A 16,400-nucleotide genomic window follows, 5' to 3' on the forward strand; every position below is an offset into this window, starting at 1 on the left:
GATTTCTTCAACTACTGTGCCTAGATGAACTTGAGATGATTAGGACTTGTAGCCGCCATTTTCAATAGCTCGGGGAGAGTTTATTACAAAGTTCATTTGACGTTGTGCATACTCGAAATGATTGTGTTCTTAACAATTTCAACTAGCTTTGTGCCAGTGTGACTATATCACATATTCATAAGTTTTATATGGGCCTTCTGATAGACAGTTCAAATCATACATAGCCAATTTGAATGTCATGATCAGAAGGCTTAGATATCTTTTATAATAAGTAGCTCAGGATTTCAGCCGCATTTAAGAGCAGAATAGGAGTCATAATGCAAATGCATGTATATAATCTTAGGAGGTGTATTGATTGACATGTTGAATGCAAACACCACACATACACAAAAGAGGTACAGGCAGCAAACAATTTGCACTTCACACATAGAAGACACCCACGAACAACAGCAAATTACTTACAATCAAATAAGCTTACATTAGTCTCTTGATAAAACACATAATTTTGATTTCTGAAAGAGGGCATCCCCCATTAAGCAAACTCAATCTAGACTTTATACAAAGAATGAACTAAATAAAATTTACTCATGGATAGTGGTCATGCGGCTGCAATTAGACACTGAAGAACAGCCAGACAAAATAAAACCCCCGAGCAGACAGTGAGGACTGAAATAATGACAATGAAGCTATCAGGCAGTGTGGATTTGGTGGTTTGAAAGGGGGCAAGCTTTGGGAATAGCCCTCACACTAATTGCAATGCAAATCATTCTTCACTTTTACACTGTAAAAGTAGTACACATCAGATTGAAAAGCTGCAAAAAAGAGAGATTGTGATCAACATTCAACCTAGTTCAGCAGGCTCCACCAGCGTGATTTTCAGGTTTTCAAAAAGCTTGTAAGAGAAAAAGGAGCCGACCCATCCTGTTTAACAGATTAACAAGTCTGAATCAGTAAGAGGCGATACATTTTTTTCTAAAAAGTGACAATAGATATGATTAATGATTCTAAATAACCACTTCAAATCCTTGTGTAGTGCACGTGCTATAACTTGTGTAAACAATTATTGGGGTTCAACCAATATGACAAACAAAAGTGTTCTTAAGGATAAGGGCACACAAGCTGCCTGCCTTACACAGGTACACACAAATGGAGAGGTGTTAGAAGGTTCTTTGATGCATAATAGACTTGAAGAACATTAGACTACCTTTCCACCTTCTTGATTCAAACAACATCTCACAACAGTCACTTGCTGTAGAAGCCTCTCCAAAGCGGTATAACTAGGCAGATTGTGATGTGCTGTACGACCAGAAGGTTTAAGGTTAAACATAGCAATAATCAGTAAAACTGTTATCACACTTATCTCAAACAAAACCATCCACTAACAAAAAATGAATCAATTTTCAAGACCTAGAACAATCCGATTTAAAGTGTCTGCAACATTCTGTCGATGATCCATGTTAAGAAGTTCAAAAACAGGTGATTTTTCTGGCTCCTCATAGGCAAGTAGTGTCATGAAGTCCTGCAAAAAAAAAAGGCACAACACCCGCCATTTTCAGAAGGCATATACATAAGTGAAGGTGTGCATATGCAAAAGCAAACCATGCTTCTCTCACTCTCTCTCTCTCTCTCTCTCTCCCCATCATCCACGACTCCACCCATGCTAGATTTCCCTATGCCACATGCAAGGTTGCTACAAGGCGCGCACCTAAAGGATAGAGGCGTTCAAGGCATACGGTCCGTTTGAGGCGTACGGAAGTGGGTTCGAGGCGTGTACAGAACTTGTATTTTTTTTGGGGCCTTTTTTCGCTGTTTTCGCCGAGTCACATGTTGTGCGCACTTTTCGCAAATTCGCCAACTCGCCGTTTATGCCCGTTTGGGAATCGGGATAGTGGCCGTTTATGCCCGTTTGGGAAAGGTGGCAGCCTGGGCCCTGGGCGTCAACGAACTGCCCGTTTGGGTACTGCGCCCGGCTGGCCTCTCTCTCTCTTGTGCAGGCGGCACTGGGCAGGCCCCAGGGGCTGGGCTATTTGATACAGCCTGAGCCGCCACAGGCAAGTAGAAGCATCCAGTGAGCTCTCAATCTCTCTCTCGAGTCTCCCCCTCTCGAATCACACTCTCTCTCTCTCTCTTTCTCTCTCTCACACACACACACAAACACACTCTCACCCTCTCACTCTCTCTCCCTCTCTAACACACCCCATCTCTTCCTCCCTCAAGGCTCTCTCTTACACACACACACACTCTCTCTCTCCCCCTCTCTCACACACACCCTCTCTCTTCCTCCCTCAACTTTCAAGGCCTCTCTCTCTCTCCCCCCCTCTATCACACACACTCTCTCTCTTCCTCAAGGCCTCTCTCTAGAGTCTAGACACTCTCTCTCTCTCTCTCTCATATACACACATTCTCTCCCTCATAATCCATCATGCCTAACCCGGCCAATCCCGCATGGGATCGTTTCACCATAGTGCTTGGACCCTCCACCGCCGGTTCGGGAGGGAAGCGTTGGAAATGCCGGTATTGCGGCTTCGAAGGGAATAGCACCATCACCCGAGTGCTTCGTCACATGGCAAAGTTGGGAGGAGGTGGAACCTCCAGATGTCAATCCATTCCACAAGCCATTGCCAATGAGGTGATTAGGGAGAACTCTCATTTGCAAGCGGATAACACAAGGTCAAGCCCACCTCTGCGACAACAAGAGCTTGAGGAAGAGAGACTCATGCCCTCTTCAGCATCCGGAAGCGCGAGTGTCAATATTGGGGAAGGATCGGGGTCAAGCTCCCAATCAAAGTGACCACGACATCCCTCTGATGATGCCGGTGCTAGAGGGCTTGTACAACCCACTTTACAAGCCACTCAAAACACGAAGGCCTATGTAAAAGAGCGGCAACAAGTGGCGGAGATTAAGATTGCACGCACCATCATTGAGTGCAATCTCTCTTTTCATGTCCTTCAAACCCCGCAAAGGAAGAGGATGGTCAAGGCCATTGCTGCCGTCGGTCCATGCGATGGATGGACGGCAGTGAGCTACGCCGACATGAGGACGAAGAAGCTCACCGAGGAGAAGGAGAGGAATGGTAGATCACTTGAGCCTATTCGTTTGGGATGGGCCAAGTATGGATGTAGCATCCTCTTTGATGGATGGAGTGATCGGAAGAGGAGAAGCATCATCAACATCCTCATGTCTTGCCCTCTTGGCACGTATTTCCTACGAGCGGTGGATGCCGGGAAAGCCGGTAGAAAGACAAGTGGGAGTTTCATGTTCCAACACATCCGCCAAGCAATCATCGAGGTAAATTATTCATTGTACATACTATAAGTCTACACATGTTTATGTAACATAGTACATGTGACACAGATGATAGTACTAATTACATGAGCACTTTGGGTTGTAGGTTGGCCATGCAAATGTGGTGCAAGCAATCACCAACAATGCATCCAATTTCCGTGCAATGGGTCACATGGTGGAGGAGGAGTTCCCAACAATTGTTTGGACTCCATGCGCATCCCATTGCATTGACTTGCTCGTGGAAATATCAGCAAGTTGGCTTGGGTCAATGACATTTTGGCCCAAGCAACCACCATTGTGACCTTCACTAAGAAGGTGAAACCCTTGGCCATCTTCCGTGTTCATTCGCGATTGGAGCTCGTGAAGCCCTCAAAAACAACGTTTGCCTACATGTGGATTGTTTTGGAGAGACTACACGCACAGTGGTGTCCCAAGAGTGGGAAGAATGGGATGATCGTCTAAGTCCCGAGGCTTATGCCGTGCAACGCAAGTGCTTGGATCCTTATTTTGGGATGATGCACGGGCCGTCGTAGTTGCGATGACTTCATTGTACCGAGTACTTCGCATGTCGGACATGGAGGGATCCACTTTGGGCCTTCTCACACATTTCATGAGAAATGCAATTGAGGAGCTTCAAGCTTGCACGACACTTAATGCAAGAAGGTTAGTAAGTTATTCCTCCCTCATGTACTCTTGTGTACATATTCCACCCCATCTCTACAAGCTTTTGCCATGAGAATCCTTGCCCAGGTGACGGTCATTTGCCATTGCCTCTATTAATTCTATTTACTCATATTATTAAAATTTAAATTTTTTGTTTTTTTCTCTTAGGATTGCTCTGCGGGTGCATGCAAGAGGAATTAGAGTGCATACTCCCTCATGCACACGAAGATTAGGAACAAGCTTAGCACATCCCAGTTAGAGCGCCTCGTATATTGCCGCACTAACTTGCGGCTGGTGCGAAATCTTCAAGAGCTTCACATCCCGAAGCAAGTAGGCATCTCGATTCTCTAAGAATCAAAATTTATAATTTTAATGCTTTCTATTTAGTCTCAACTATCTTGTAACCTAGAAGTTACAACTTACATGTTATTATTCTATCAACTTCAATGTAGGTAAATCCCGATGACATCCAACTCACTGCAGAGAACCTTAGGAGCATTCAACCAAGGCAAGAGACACCAAAAGATGCCATCTATGCTGAGCTCCATAGAGAGCTACAGGAGATAGATATGCGCGTCACCCGTAATCGAGGTCGTGAGTGCCTTGCTGCTAGTGGTTCTCATTCCACCACCACGAGCAGAGGAGGCATTAGTGTAGCGAGTCGAGGCTGCCAGATTATACGGGGAGGAGCTCGACCACCCATCCAAACATATCGGCGACGGGACTCTACTAGCTCTTCTACTTATGCTGCAGATGAGGATGCATCACTTGGTCAGGATGGAGCCCTTGAGGATGTAGATGCTCGGAGCACCGAGTATGATGATGATGGCAATCTCATCTCAGATGGGGATTTTCATTTAGAATCTAGTGAGGAGCCTTCTCCTAGTAGTGATGAGTCTAATGCCTCAAGTGAGGCTGCTAGTGGTAGATCCGATAGTTCAGACTCTAGAGTCTGAGACTCTGAGTGAATCTTTATGATGATCATTGATGATGGCATGTAATATGTATGAATCTTTTTGATGTATGCATTCTTAATCTATTGTCTTTGACTCTTTTGAGTGTTCAATCATTCTTAATTTTTGTAAAATTAAATGGTGATATCGTCTAGACTCGTCACTCTACAGTCTAGACTCTACCGTCTAAGGTCTTGAAAGTTGACTCTAGTCTCTCTCTCTCTCTCATAATCTATCTATCACTATCTATGTGATATATATATATATATCTATCATGATTTATTGTGTATGTATGTATGTATGTATATATATAAGAGACGCCTCTAACACGCCTCTAACGTCTCGAAAAAAATACGAGTCTTTCGAGGCACGTACCATACCCGCCTCGTACCAAACGCCTCTAACGCCTCTAACAACCTTGGCCACATGCTCCTCAGCAAGTTTGCCAGTGGGTTCCCTACCCCAAAATGGATGGTATGATGAAGAGTGCAAAACCACCACGCTCCAACTCTTACGCGCAACGGAACACGGGCCGATTTCAGCACATGAGATGCAATGCATCTTCCATAGACTCCTCAAAAGAAGCGTTCTTTTCTTCACACAGAACAGGAGTTATATGAGCTCTTATTGAGCGAGGATAACTCGGAGCTTGGTGCATTCTTGAGGAAAAAAGAACCCCCAAACCTATCACAGACCCTAGCCACACAGTTGTATGGTGTGCCAGACCAGCCTCTACCACAAATGTCATTCCTCATCTCAACTCTTCGATGCTCGCAATGTTACTGGGGCTCTTGAAAAGCTGAATAACGGGAGAGAAAAATATCAAGAGGATCTACGCGCGGAATACTTTGCCCACGGGCACCATGTACTGGCTCCTATTCTTTCAAGTCTTTTTAACAGAGAACTTTGTGAAGACTTCCTGCCCTCTTGGACCACCAACACCATCCTTCCCATCCACAAACCAGGAGACACAATGGACCCAAGTAATTACAGGAATATCATGATTTGCCACACAATCACCCTCTTGGACCACCAACACTATCCTCCGCATCCACAAATTAGGAGACACCATGGACCCAAGTAATTACAGGATTATCATGATTTGCCACACATTCACCAAGATCTATGGTGTAGTACTAGAGGACATGATGAGCTCTATGGCAAAGCGAATGGGACATAGAGCATCAAGCCAAGAAGGCTACAAGAGAAACTCTCCACGCTAGACTGTAGCTTTACTTTACGGGCTATTATAGAGGAGGCGAGGTCATGGAAGAGGCATGTGTATTGTTTCTTTGTGGATTTCCATAAAGCCTTTCATTCCGTACCCCAATACTGTTTGATAGAAGCCTGAAGGAGCCCCAGCTCTCACATGAGATGATCTAGGGTGTGATGACACTATATGAGGCAGTACTCAGCCGAGTACATGCGCCCCATGGACTCTCAGGAGATATATGTAGCACTCTTGGGGTTAGGCACGGCTGCCCAGTCTCACCTACACTCTTCGGTCTATATATTGATCAGATTGCAGTGTTTGTCGACAGTTTTGGAGGCAAAGGCTCACCATTGGGCCAGACACCAGTGCCCATATTGCTATATGCCAATGACATTGTCTTGATCTCAGATTCAGCCGATGTCTTACAGAAACACTTGGATGCATTGGACAGATTTTGCAAGCGGAGAGACCTTACAGTCAATTTGGGCAAAACTAAGGTTATGGTCTTCAACAGATCTTCTATGGTCACCTCACCCCACATCACATCAGCTTTCTGCTATAGAGAGGCCCTAGTGGAGATTGTGCAGAAGTATGTATCCCCTGGAGTCACTTTTACAACTGCCACTGACACACTAGCGAGAGGGTGTGCCTCTCTAGAAACACTGTTTTCAAGCACATTTCCAAGAGCCCCGTACTAAGTGTTGGCTCTTTGACACTTTAGTAGGACCAGCAGCTATGTATACTGCAGCCTAGGTGATGTATGCTTATGTATTAGGTGATCCTTGGGAGGAGCCCCTCAGAGTTGGTATCAAGGCTCACCTACTCGTAGAGGTAAGGTTTGCGCATCATCGTCGTCGTAGATATGGTATCTCTTTTTTAGGGTTTTGCTGGCAAGATAGGATTCATGTGGATTTTGAAAGAAGGAAGAGAAAGGGGAGATTTGTATGCATGTGTGTGGGTGAAATTGTCTCAGGAAACCCTATATTGAAAGAAGGAAAACCCTAGTTCTCTCTGGTATCTCGGGATTGCAGATTGTCTCTTATTTTTTATAAAAGGCTCGTTCCTATGTTATCCCCGTTTTGAGTCGCCCGCAAGGCGCGCAAGGGGGGGGGGGGGGGGGGGGGGGGGATTGGGTTCTAGATGCTGAAGAATCTTATGCGTGGTCAAGCTCCATTTGCAAGCTTGACTGTAATTTGTTGTATCACGTCAGGTATGGCTTTCATCTTCATGGGCTTAATGTTTTCTTGTTCATCTACATGAGAGCCAACTCTCTCTTACTAGTAAGCTCACTCCCAATAGTGGTATCAGCGCCTCGTGACTCTTTTTGCAGCCTTGTTTCCTCTACGCCTTTTTTTTTTTGTTTTTGCAGTGATGGGATCTTGACATATTGAAGAGTGTTGGAATGATCATCTCCAACCCCATTTGATCCCTTTTATGTCCCCTTTTATTCAGCATATTTATTTGATATTTTTGGGTATTTTTCCCACCTTTTATTAGGTGTTTTTTCCTAGTCGTGGACTTTGTCCTCAATCATGGGCTTTTACGCTGGCCGACCAGCCCCTTCATGATGAATATAAGAACAAGCTTTTTGCCATATAATTCATTCATCATCTTTGCTCAAGTGTTGGATCATTGCTGGCTGTCTCTCCTCTACTTCCGCTTGCTGCCTTCAATCATTCTCTCATGGTAGCACGAACTCTATAATTATCATTAAGTGAGGTTGAATATACACTAAGCCAAGAATGGCTTTGAATCCAAAAATATCCTAACCTCCAAAATTGGCAACTTAGCATATTACATGCACCTAAGCTAGAACCTTTATGCTATAATTTTTACAATGATGCTAAATGCATGAGATTGCACTAAGTTTTTAACCATCTAACATACTCCACTTAGGCAGTCACAAGGATTGGTGAGGCCAGTGCACACTACAGTGAAAAATGTGCTCTTCATTACCATACAAATGATGTACAATCATGTAAATATAAAGCTTTCCCACATGACACAATTGGCTTAAAAAAGATACAATCCTCTCCTCTGAGTAAACTAAGCAGCCAATATAAACATCAACAAATCCGTTTAGTTGACTGTTGAAAAGGCCAAGGCATAAATGCAGGCTCCATGGCCATGCCATTGATATGTAAGAAATTTTTCCATGAGAGATTAGTCATTACTTAATGGTCGAAGCATGTTACTCTGCATGCATTGGGCTTGTCAGACCATTAGGCTGGGAACCCATACATCCCGGGTGCATCCGATAATCCAAGCAGTCTTCCGATTTGTGTAGGAGACCATTAGGATTTAACTTGTGAATATATGAATGCATGAACAAAATGGGAGGGGATCATGCACATGTTAACGAAAGTAACTAACCTACAAAGTCACTATTACAAACATCTATAAACACAAATCAACATCTAAAAACAGAATACACACACATACACAGAGATGAAAATGGCATGACCATAACAAACAGAAAAATAGAAACAAACTTTTGTTTGTACTAAGCAGCTCAAAAATACTGGGCACCTTACTGATTGACCAACATAGTATAACTCAAACAAAAACTAAACATAAGGTTTTTGACCATGAGCAAAGGTAGGAGGTAGACTCACTTGTAGCTTTTCAATATATTTATCAAGTTTCCCATATGCCGTCAGCTCCCTCTGGGCGAACTCCAGTGCACCTGTACTGTTCAGGTATCATGCTGATCAAAACATGGCTTATAATGATAACAACAGCTGTGAGACAAGCGATATACTTTAACTAAACCAGTAAATTCTTACCAATTCTTGGCACGAACCAACTCCACAAAATGAAGAGTCAAAAGATCAAATAGCACATCCTTGTTGTTTTGTAACAAATTTGGGTCCAGCTCATTTGTAAGTTCTATAGCTTTCAAAGCATTGCCCTCCATTGTATGGGTGTAAATTGCTGAAAAAAAAATAAGGTCATGGAAAAGTATCTATCACGCATCAAGGACCCTCCATGACCCGATACAACATGGAACTCTTGTACCATCTGGTTTCATAGACCCAGTGGGTCTTTTGAAGACATTTAATCTCTCTCTCTCTCTCTCTCTCTCTCTCTCTCTCCATATTATGACAGCCACCTTGGAAGAAGAAAAGCATAGAAAACATAAGAAACTTAACGTACCAGTAGTGGCCCTCGAAAAGGGCCCCACCCCTAGAGATGATGCCACCACATTGTGCAACAAAATGGGAATTGCAAGCACACCATTTGTAGAGGCATGCAGGTGGGGAAGGATGCAACAAGGGAACAACCCCTTATACTTAGATTCCCTGATAACACATTGTCGATGGAGTTTCTCAAAAAGAAAGTAACCTTTCGGGGCTTCAAAATCTACTTGGGAGATAACTCGATGCAAGAACAAGTAGAACACCGCAAAACAAGTATGGCACAAGTCATGGAAGCACGGAAGGCAAGCAAATGGGTGGTTTATCGCGATGGCAAAATCATCATCACAGATAAACGACCCACATGACGGTGCGTCGTCTATGGGACAAAGGATACAATCATAGGAGCGGTGTGGAACAACAAAGGGACACTATGGTCTGACCCGGGAGGCTTCATGGAGACATGTAGTGGGAGGCAGCTTGTTTTCTGTACTGAGACTCATCAAAGTCCAAAAAGGGGTCTTCCAATAGTCACTAGATACACGTGGAAGTGTCACGTGCACCCATGCAATATGGTACAGGGTGACAAACTAGCTCATCAACAGTGCAAGAATCATGTACAAAAGTACCTTTTTTAGGATATTTTGTCGTATGCCGTGACCCCTTTGTGAGCCCCAGCCCAGGACATGTCAGGCACAAGCTACATAGTTCAGTCTCCCAGAAATAGAGGTTTGTCAAGTCAGTCCACTTAACTCACTTTGGAGAATTCAGCAAGTAAGTCCTCATGTAGATGTCAGCCATAGGGTTAGATTGCATCAGTTGCATCCATTGTAGTAGGGGCCAGCCCTAATGCCAGCGCCAAGGAGAGGGCAGCCTTGCAAGGGGTATTTAATACCCTTAGCCTTCACTTCGACCCAGTCAGCAGCCATCCAAGTGGCTGGGCAGCAATCGGCCAAACCCAGACTGCAGTCCATAGTAGTTAGGGGGTTGTTTGAAACGGGTTTCGTAAAATCAGCCCAAAGTTTCCTACAAGTTTCCTACCTACAAGTTTTTGCATGTACAAAATTTCAAATATATACTGTGTAAAATATGTAAGAATAACACTGAATGCATAGAATACATGGAAACATCAATTTGACACCTACATGTAAGTTGTAACAATTTACAAAGAGAGTAACGTCTTTATCAAAATAGTCGCAATTTTCAAACGTTGGATTTGGGGCCAAAAAAACAAGTCAAAAAAATGCATGAAAGAAACGTGTTTCCTACAAGGAAACGTTTCCACGTTTCCGGGAAACGTTTCCTACCCTGAAGGAAACGCATTTCTTGGCAACTATGCTGCAGTCGGCCAGCCAACAAAAAAGCCCATGCATAATCCAGCATTTAATGCTATAAATCTCAATCATGGCAAGTATTCAGTAGGGCAACAGCTCCTAAACCAGCCGACAAGCACCAGCCCAGCCTCAGTCCATAAATCATCACAAAACAAATCAAGTCTCAAGCAAACAATCAAGCATGTGTGCTTAGGCCCTCAACCTTTGCGTACTTTTAGCATTCTCGTGCTTCAGCCCCAAGGCAAACGAAGCTCAGCCTCTTCCAGAGTTTTCAACACACTAATCTTCAGTCTCAGGCCGGTGTATCCTCTCGAAGATAGCTTCACAATCACCTACAGTGTAACCACTCCCTACAAGAGGCCTGACAAATCGGAAGATAAATACACATATTTTAGATCACTTAACTAATTCAAACAATGGACAATACTTGCAACATTAAAACCGAAAATGATAAAGAACACTTGACACCATCACTGGGGCCGGAAAGGGCTGGCCCCCCCCCTCAATACTGTTGTATTTCTTGGAGTATTTATATGTACAAGCGTTCATGGGCCCTAGGCCAGATTTCTCCATAACAAGGAGTGAGTACAACCGGTAAATAATAAGATTTTGTCAGTGAAGAATCAGTTGTCGGAGTAGACCAAGTCACAGGTAATCTCCCGCCTTCACTGGGTGAACACCTGCCCTCACTGGTCTTTCGGGACCGTGCATCAAAAGGCACACCCGTACTAACGCCTAGCAAGGTGAAACACCGCAGAGGGAACAATACCTAGTATTCCCGAATCAGTTTTGCTCCCAGTTTTCCTCATATCCCAAATGACCTTCACTGGCTCCTCCAAAATGTGAGGGCGCCGTCAGGATAATCATGGGAAAAAGTCACCGTCCTAATGGCCTTACTTAATGAAGGCAATAAGATGTGATATTTTTACCTGACAAGACTTGTACAAATAACATCTAATTTTAATAATTACTGAATCTGAAAATACAAAGGTAAATATCTGACAAATAGTCAAATTCAATTCTCAGGATAGAAGCTCATCCCCTTTTTATTGCACTCCCAAACTCTAGGCAAGTCCTGGCAACAGTAGATGCTAGACAACAGCTGGTACAACTACAGGTACAATTGGGTACTCCAGCAGCAAGCACATCAACAGGTGTAGTCGGGTATAGTCAGGTACAGGCTAGTACAGCAGGTGCAGTCAAGTACAGGCTGGTCCAGCAAGTACATCTAGGTATAGTCAAGTACAGTCGGATACATGCTGGTAAAGTAGGTACATTCGGGTACAGTCTGGTATATGCTGGTACAGCAAGTACAGCTAGGTACAAGGTGCTGGACAAAGGCGGGTACAAGCTGGTAGATAGAGGCGGGTATAGTTGCAAGTACCAAGGCAAAAACTGGCTGCAAATCAGAAGCAGGTACAAGTGCAAATACCAAGGCGAGTACTGGTTGCAAATCAGAGGCACAAACACACGAGAACAAGTCATGCGAAAACAAGTTTATGCATGCAAACATAAATGCATGTACACATGTAATGGACAAAATCTCCCTTTCATGAAACTTGTACAAAGATTTCTTGTCGGGCACCAAACTGGCGCGACAAAAATGTGAAGTCCTGGTTTTCCTATGGAGTGACAGTCCCATAGACAAAACACAAGTCCTAGCACGGGCTTTCCTATGGAGTGACAATCCCATAGACAAGGTCAGCACAAATATCAGTCCTACCATGGAGTGACAGTCCCATGGATAAGACGCAATCATGGTCATACACGGGTGGCAGCAAACAGGCTCCCGTCCATATGGCACAATACGAGTCACACACCGGTGGCACAAAACTGGTTCCCGTCCATGTGACTAACCCTTTTACATGGAACACTAGCCTGGCCGCATGTGAACATGGTACAAATCTGGCCGCTCTATGGAGTGACAGTCCCATAGAAGTGGCTCCAGAAATGAAGATGGACCAAATGGTGACATACAGCTTATGCATAGTTCTGCCCAGCATTTGGTCACTTTGTCCTTGCATTTGGCGGTCGGTCAGTCAGTCAGTTTGTCCGCTCAGTCTTGTGGACGCAGTTCAGCTTGTATTCAGTTCTCTAGAAGAAATAAAGTAAATACTCCTGCTTGCAAGGGGGGCCCTTCAGTGGGTAATTTGGGACCCCATCTGGTGTTGTCTCGACTATATCTTGCAGATTCATGTATGCTATTTAAAGGATTGCTAAAGACTCACTAAACTCAGGTTTAAAGAAGGCCTCATTGTTTCACACGGTCCTAGCTACATTGGTATCAAAGCTTGGGACGTGATTCAACCCGTGTAATATGCAGCGGAAGTCTTCGTATTGGGGGATCCTATCACACAAATGCTCACACCCTCTTCTGTATCTTGAGTTTCGTGAGTTTAGCAATCCACTTTAATACTTCAAACTTTAGAGAGATATGAGAGAGAGATGAGAATTGTATACCGTATGGGGTCCCAAATTACCCACTGAAGGGCCCCCTATCCCGTTACCGAGATAGTATTTGCTTTATTATCTTTAAAGAGACTGACGGTGTGACTGACGATAAGCCAAACGCAAGACCTCTGAAGACCAAGTGTTGAACTGTGCACTGCTGTAGAAGTACCAAAGATGTCCAATCTCGAGCCTATGCACTCTTCCCAGTGGTATGAGGGAGGTATGCAAAGCTAGGGCTGAGAGAGGGGCTGTTTGGGACTGTTCTAGACTATATATGAATGATGTAAATGAATGAGAATGCTGCGTTTTACCTGCACCAAGTGGCTGGAGCAAAATGATGAATGAATCAATGCTGAAAACTGTATGGATGCAGAAAACGCAAGATGAAATGAAGGCTGAATGCTGAACTGCTGCGTTTTACTGATGTAGATGGCTGAATGCTCATGCGTTTGAGGCGCCTAGGGCTGTAGGAGACAAACGCTGAAGAGAGATGGCTGAAACTGCAATCACCTATGCTCCTGGGGGGCTGAGGATGGTAAGCGCTTGATGGCTCTCTTGCTGAATATGATGAATGACTAAATGATTATGCAAGGGCTCTATTTATATGGGTTGCATGAGCCAGTCGGCTGGCTACAGAGCTGGCCGATTGCTCATGTCCATAAATAATGCATAAATGATGTGAAAAATGCTGAAAATGATGGGAAAATTACCAGAAAAATACTAGATAAATCCTGGATGCTGTCTGAGGTTCCTGCAATGGTCTAGATGTTATGCATGGATGATGTGCAATATGCAGGATGCTTTCTAATGCAAACCCTAAGGTTTCTATTGACTGTATATGCATGAATGTGTCTCTTTAAGTGGGTTAAGGGACTTAGACTCACTGACTGACTGACTATGGCTGAGAATGACCTACGTAGCTCGTGCATGACTTATCCTGGACTAAGGATATACAATGGGGTCACGGCGTACGACAAATATCATCCTGAATGGAACTAATACTGTACAAATGTTGTACTGCTGATGATGAGCCAGTTTGTCACCATGCACTACAGTGCAGAGTGCATGTGACAACCTGGCAACCTAGAGTGAGAGCATCTTGTGGATGGTAAAGCTAAGATCAAGAAAAACCACTCGCCCATCCACCATGGCATCAAGCTCCAAAGTTATTACTTAAGAAGGAAGTGTCAGAATACGCAACGGAGATGATGACAAAATCTAGAAACACGAGCAAGCACAGTGCAGAAAATAGACAGCACAAGAGAAGGAGAGAGATAGCGTGTAACTCTGCTCTATATACAGAAGATCCCGGAAATACGAGACACAAAGTGGCAAGGGGCTGTGGGGCCATTTTATATGGCCCCCATACAGCAGTCGGCCTGCTCCAGGACAGCCGACACGAGTCCAGAAGTGCCCACGGCTGTATACACACCAGTCGGCCAGCTCATAGGGGTGTCGGCCAGCACCAAGAAGGTCCACGACCTGTCCACATACAATCGGCCAGCACCACTAAGAAGACTGATGCAGTTGGCTACCAAATAGGACATCCTGCCACCACAGAACTGCCCCCCAAGCCACTAGAAAAAACAAGAAAAATGGGGGGGAAATACGGGGAGTGAGGAAAAATGAGAAAACACCTAAAAGGGCGGGCACACCCACAACAGAGGCCTTGGTAAATAGGTATAGACAGGAGATGACTTCTAACACCCCCTCTCAGCTCTTGGTTGTGAAACCATCCCCAGGGAGCTGGAGTGCCGCCTGAGCAAAGCCTGAGATAGCGACTTCGTGAAGAGGTCCACCGTACTATCCTCCGTCGAACAGAACTCTAGCAAGATGTCATCAGCAACAATCTTCTCACGAACAAAGTGCCTCTGGATGACCGTGGATTCCTCCAGTAGAAGCCCAATCCTGCCATGCAACCTCCGCAACCTCACCACCTCACAAGCAACACCACAAGCAGCCCGCTACTCTGCCTCTGTCGACGACAAGGTAAAAGATGACTGCCTCTTACTGCTCCAGAAAACTACTCCTGGGCCGGAAGTAGATCTCCTCGTGTCTGAATCTCCTCCCCAAACTGAGTCACTCCAACCATAGAGTCGGACTCCATCCATCAATCCCCCTCCTGTGTAAAAGAGTCCATGATCCTTCGCATGCTGCAGAAACCACAAGATACGCAATCCTACCTCCCAAAGAGTCATCTGCAAACACGAGCTCAACAACCTCATCAGGAAGCTCCCGTCCAATCTGGTATCCATCAACCAAATCAATGAACCATTCTGCTTCCGAGTCAAAGAGGCATCATACTACTCACAAGGATCAACACCTGTTACGGTGGGAAGCCAATTCCTGGAAACCTGTTGAAGGCCACTCAAGGCCTTCTAAAACCTGTAACCACCCCCTCTGAATCCGGAACCACAAAGCTTAGAGAATGTGCAACAACCACCTCCTTCTGCAAGTAATCAACTGGCACCTGCCTGGCTTTCCAGGAGGTCCCCGTGGAAAGAACTTCCTCATCTATAGGAGTTTCTTTGTCCCGAATACTACGAGACATCAAAGCATAAGTTACCTCTAAAGTTTCCTCTGACTGACGAACACAAGAACTACCAACATCTGTACTAGAAAGTTCCTGCCAATTGCTGCCATCAACTAGCAAGCTATCCTCCATCTGGTCCCAAAAAGCCTGCACCTGCAGCGTATCCACACTTAAGTGGCCATTACCAGATTGCCACTCATCACAAAACTGAGGACCTGGGAGAGAGAGTGCTGAAAGTTTGTAAACTCCATTCTCCACTCCGCCTTCCCAAACTACTGGTCTATTGCCTTGTCCCGGAGAGCAACAAAATGCTCATCAAACTCCACCTGTACGCCAGTCTTGCAAACCTGATGCACTGACAACAGATGAAAACCAAGCGTGGGAACATACAACACCTGGGAGGAATGCTTCCCTCCTCTGCCATTGGGAACTATCTCCAACCTGCCTTCACTGTGAACTGGAATAGTGGATGTATTCCCAATAAGAATGTGACTAGAATACCTGCAAAGATCCTGTAAATCTGAACGAGAAGGAGTCATGTGCCCGGAAGTGGGTTCAATGAACCAGATGATGTCCATGTACAACTCAGATGAATACAGTTACCAAACAAGAGACTCGAAGTAGACGTTCAAAGGAGAGCAATCCACTTGAGTAATCTAGTCTCTACAGTCCTGTGCCTTCACTGGAATCCGCGAAGAGCGCCCCACTGGTGTTCCACGACCACGCACAAACAGGCGCTCCCGTACTAACGCCTGGCTCTCCCGATCTCGGCACCCATGGACCGTGGTTCTCCAAAAGCTTGGACTACCCGGCACCGAACGGGTGTTGGC

General features: G+C 44.9%; 1 protein-coding gene across 1 annotated transcript in view; it reads right to left on the reverse strand.

Moving 5' to 3' along the window:
• Nucleotides 1-432: 432 nt before the first annotated feature.
• LOC147609342 (LisH and RanBPM domains containing protein) overlaps nucleotides 433-16,400 on the reverse strand; it is a 46,982-nt gene continuing 31,014 nt past the window's right edge. Inside the window, exons 3-7 of the mRNA XM_086787693.1 lie at nucleotides 8,902-9,049; nucleotides 8,731-8,806; nucleotides 1,408-1,519; nucleotides 1,205-1,296; nucleotides 433-921 (exon numbers count right to left, since the gene is read on the reverse strand). Coding sequence (XP_086643819.1) covers nucleotides 877-921; nucleotides 1,205-1,296; nucleotides 1,408-1,519; nucleotides 8,731-8,806; nucleotides 8,902-9,049 — 473 coding nt within the window. The 3' untranslated portion in view covers nucleotides 433-876. The remainder of the gene's footprint in view (nucleotides 922-1,204; nucleotides 1,297-1,407; nucleotides 1,520-8,730; nucleotides 8,807-8,901; nucleotides 9,050-16,400) is intronic.

The sequence above is a fragment of the Cibotium barometz genome, chromosome 51 (genome assembly GCF_041138505.1).
Source record: "Cibotium barometz isolate CiBa-2024 chromosome 51, ASM4113850v1, whole genome shotgun sequence".
NCBI classification, from domain to species: domain Eukaryota; kingdom Viridiplantae; phylum Streptophyta; class Polypodiopsida; order Cyatheales; family Cibotiaceae; genus Cibotium; species Cibotium barometz.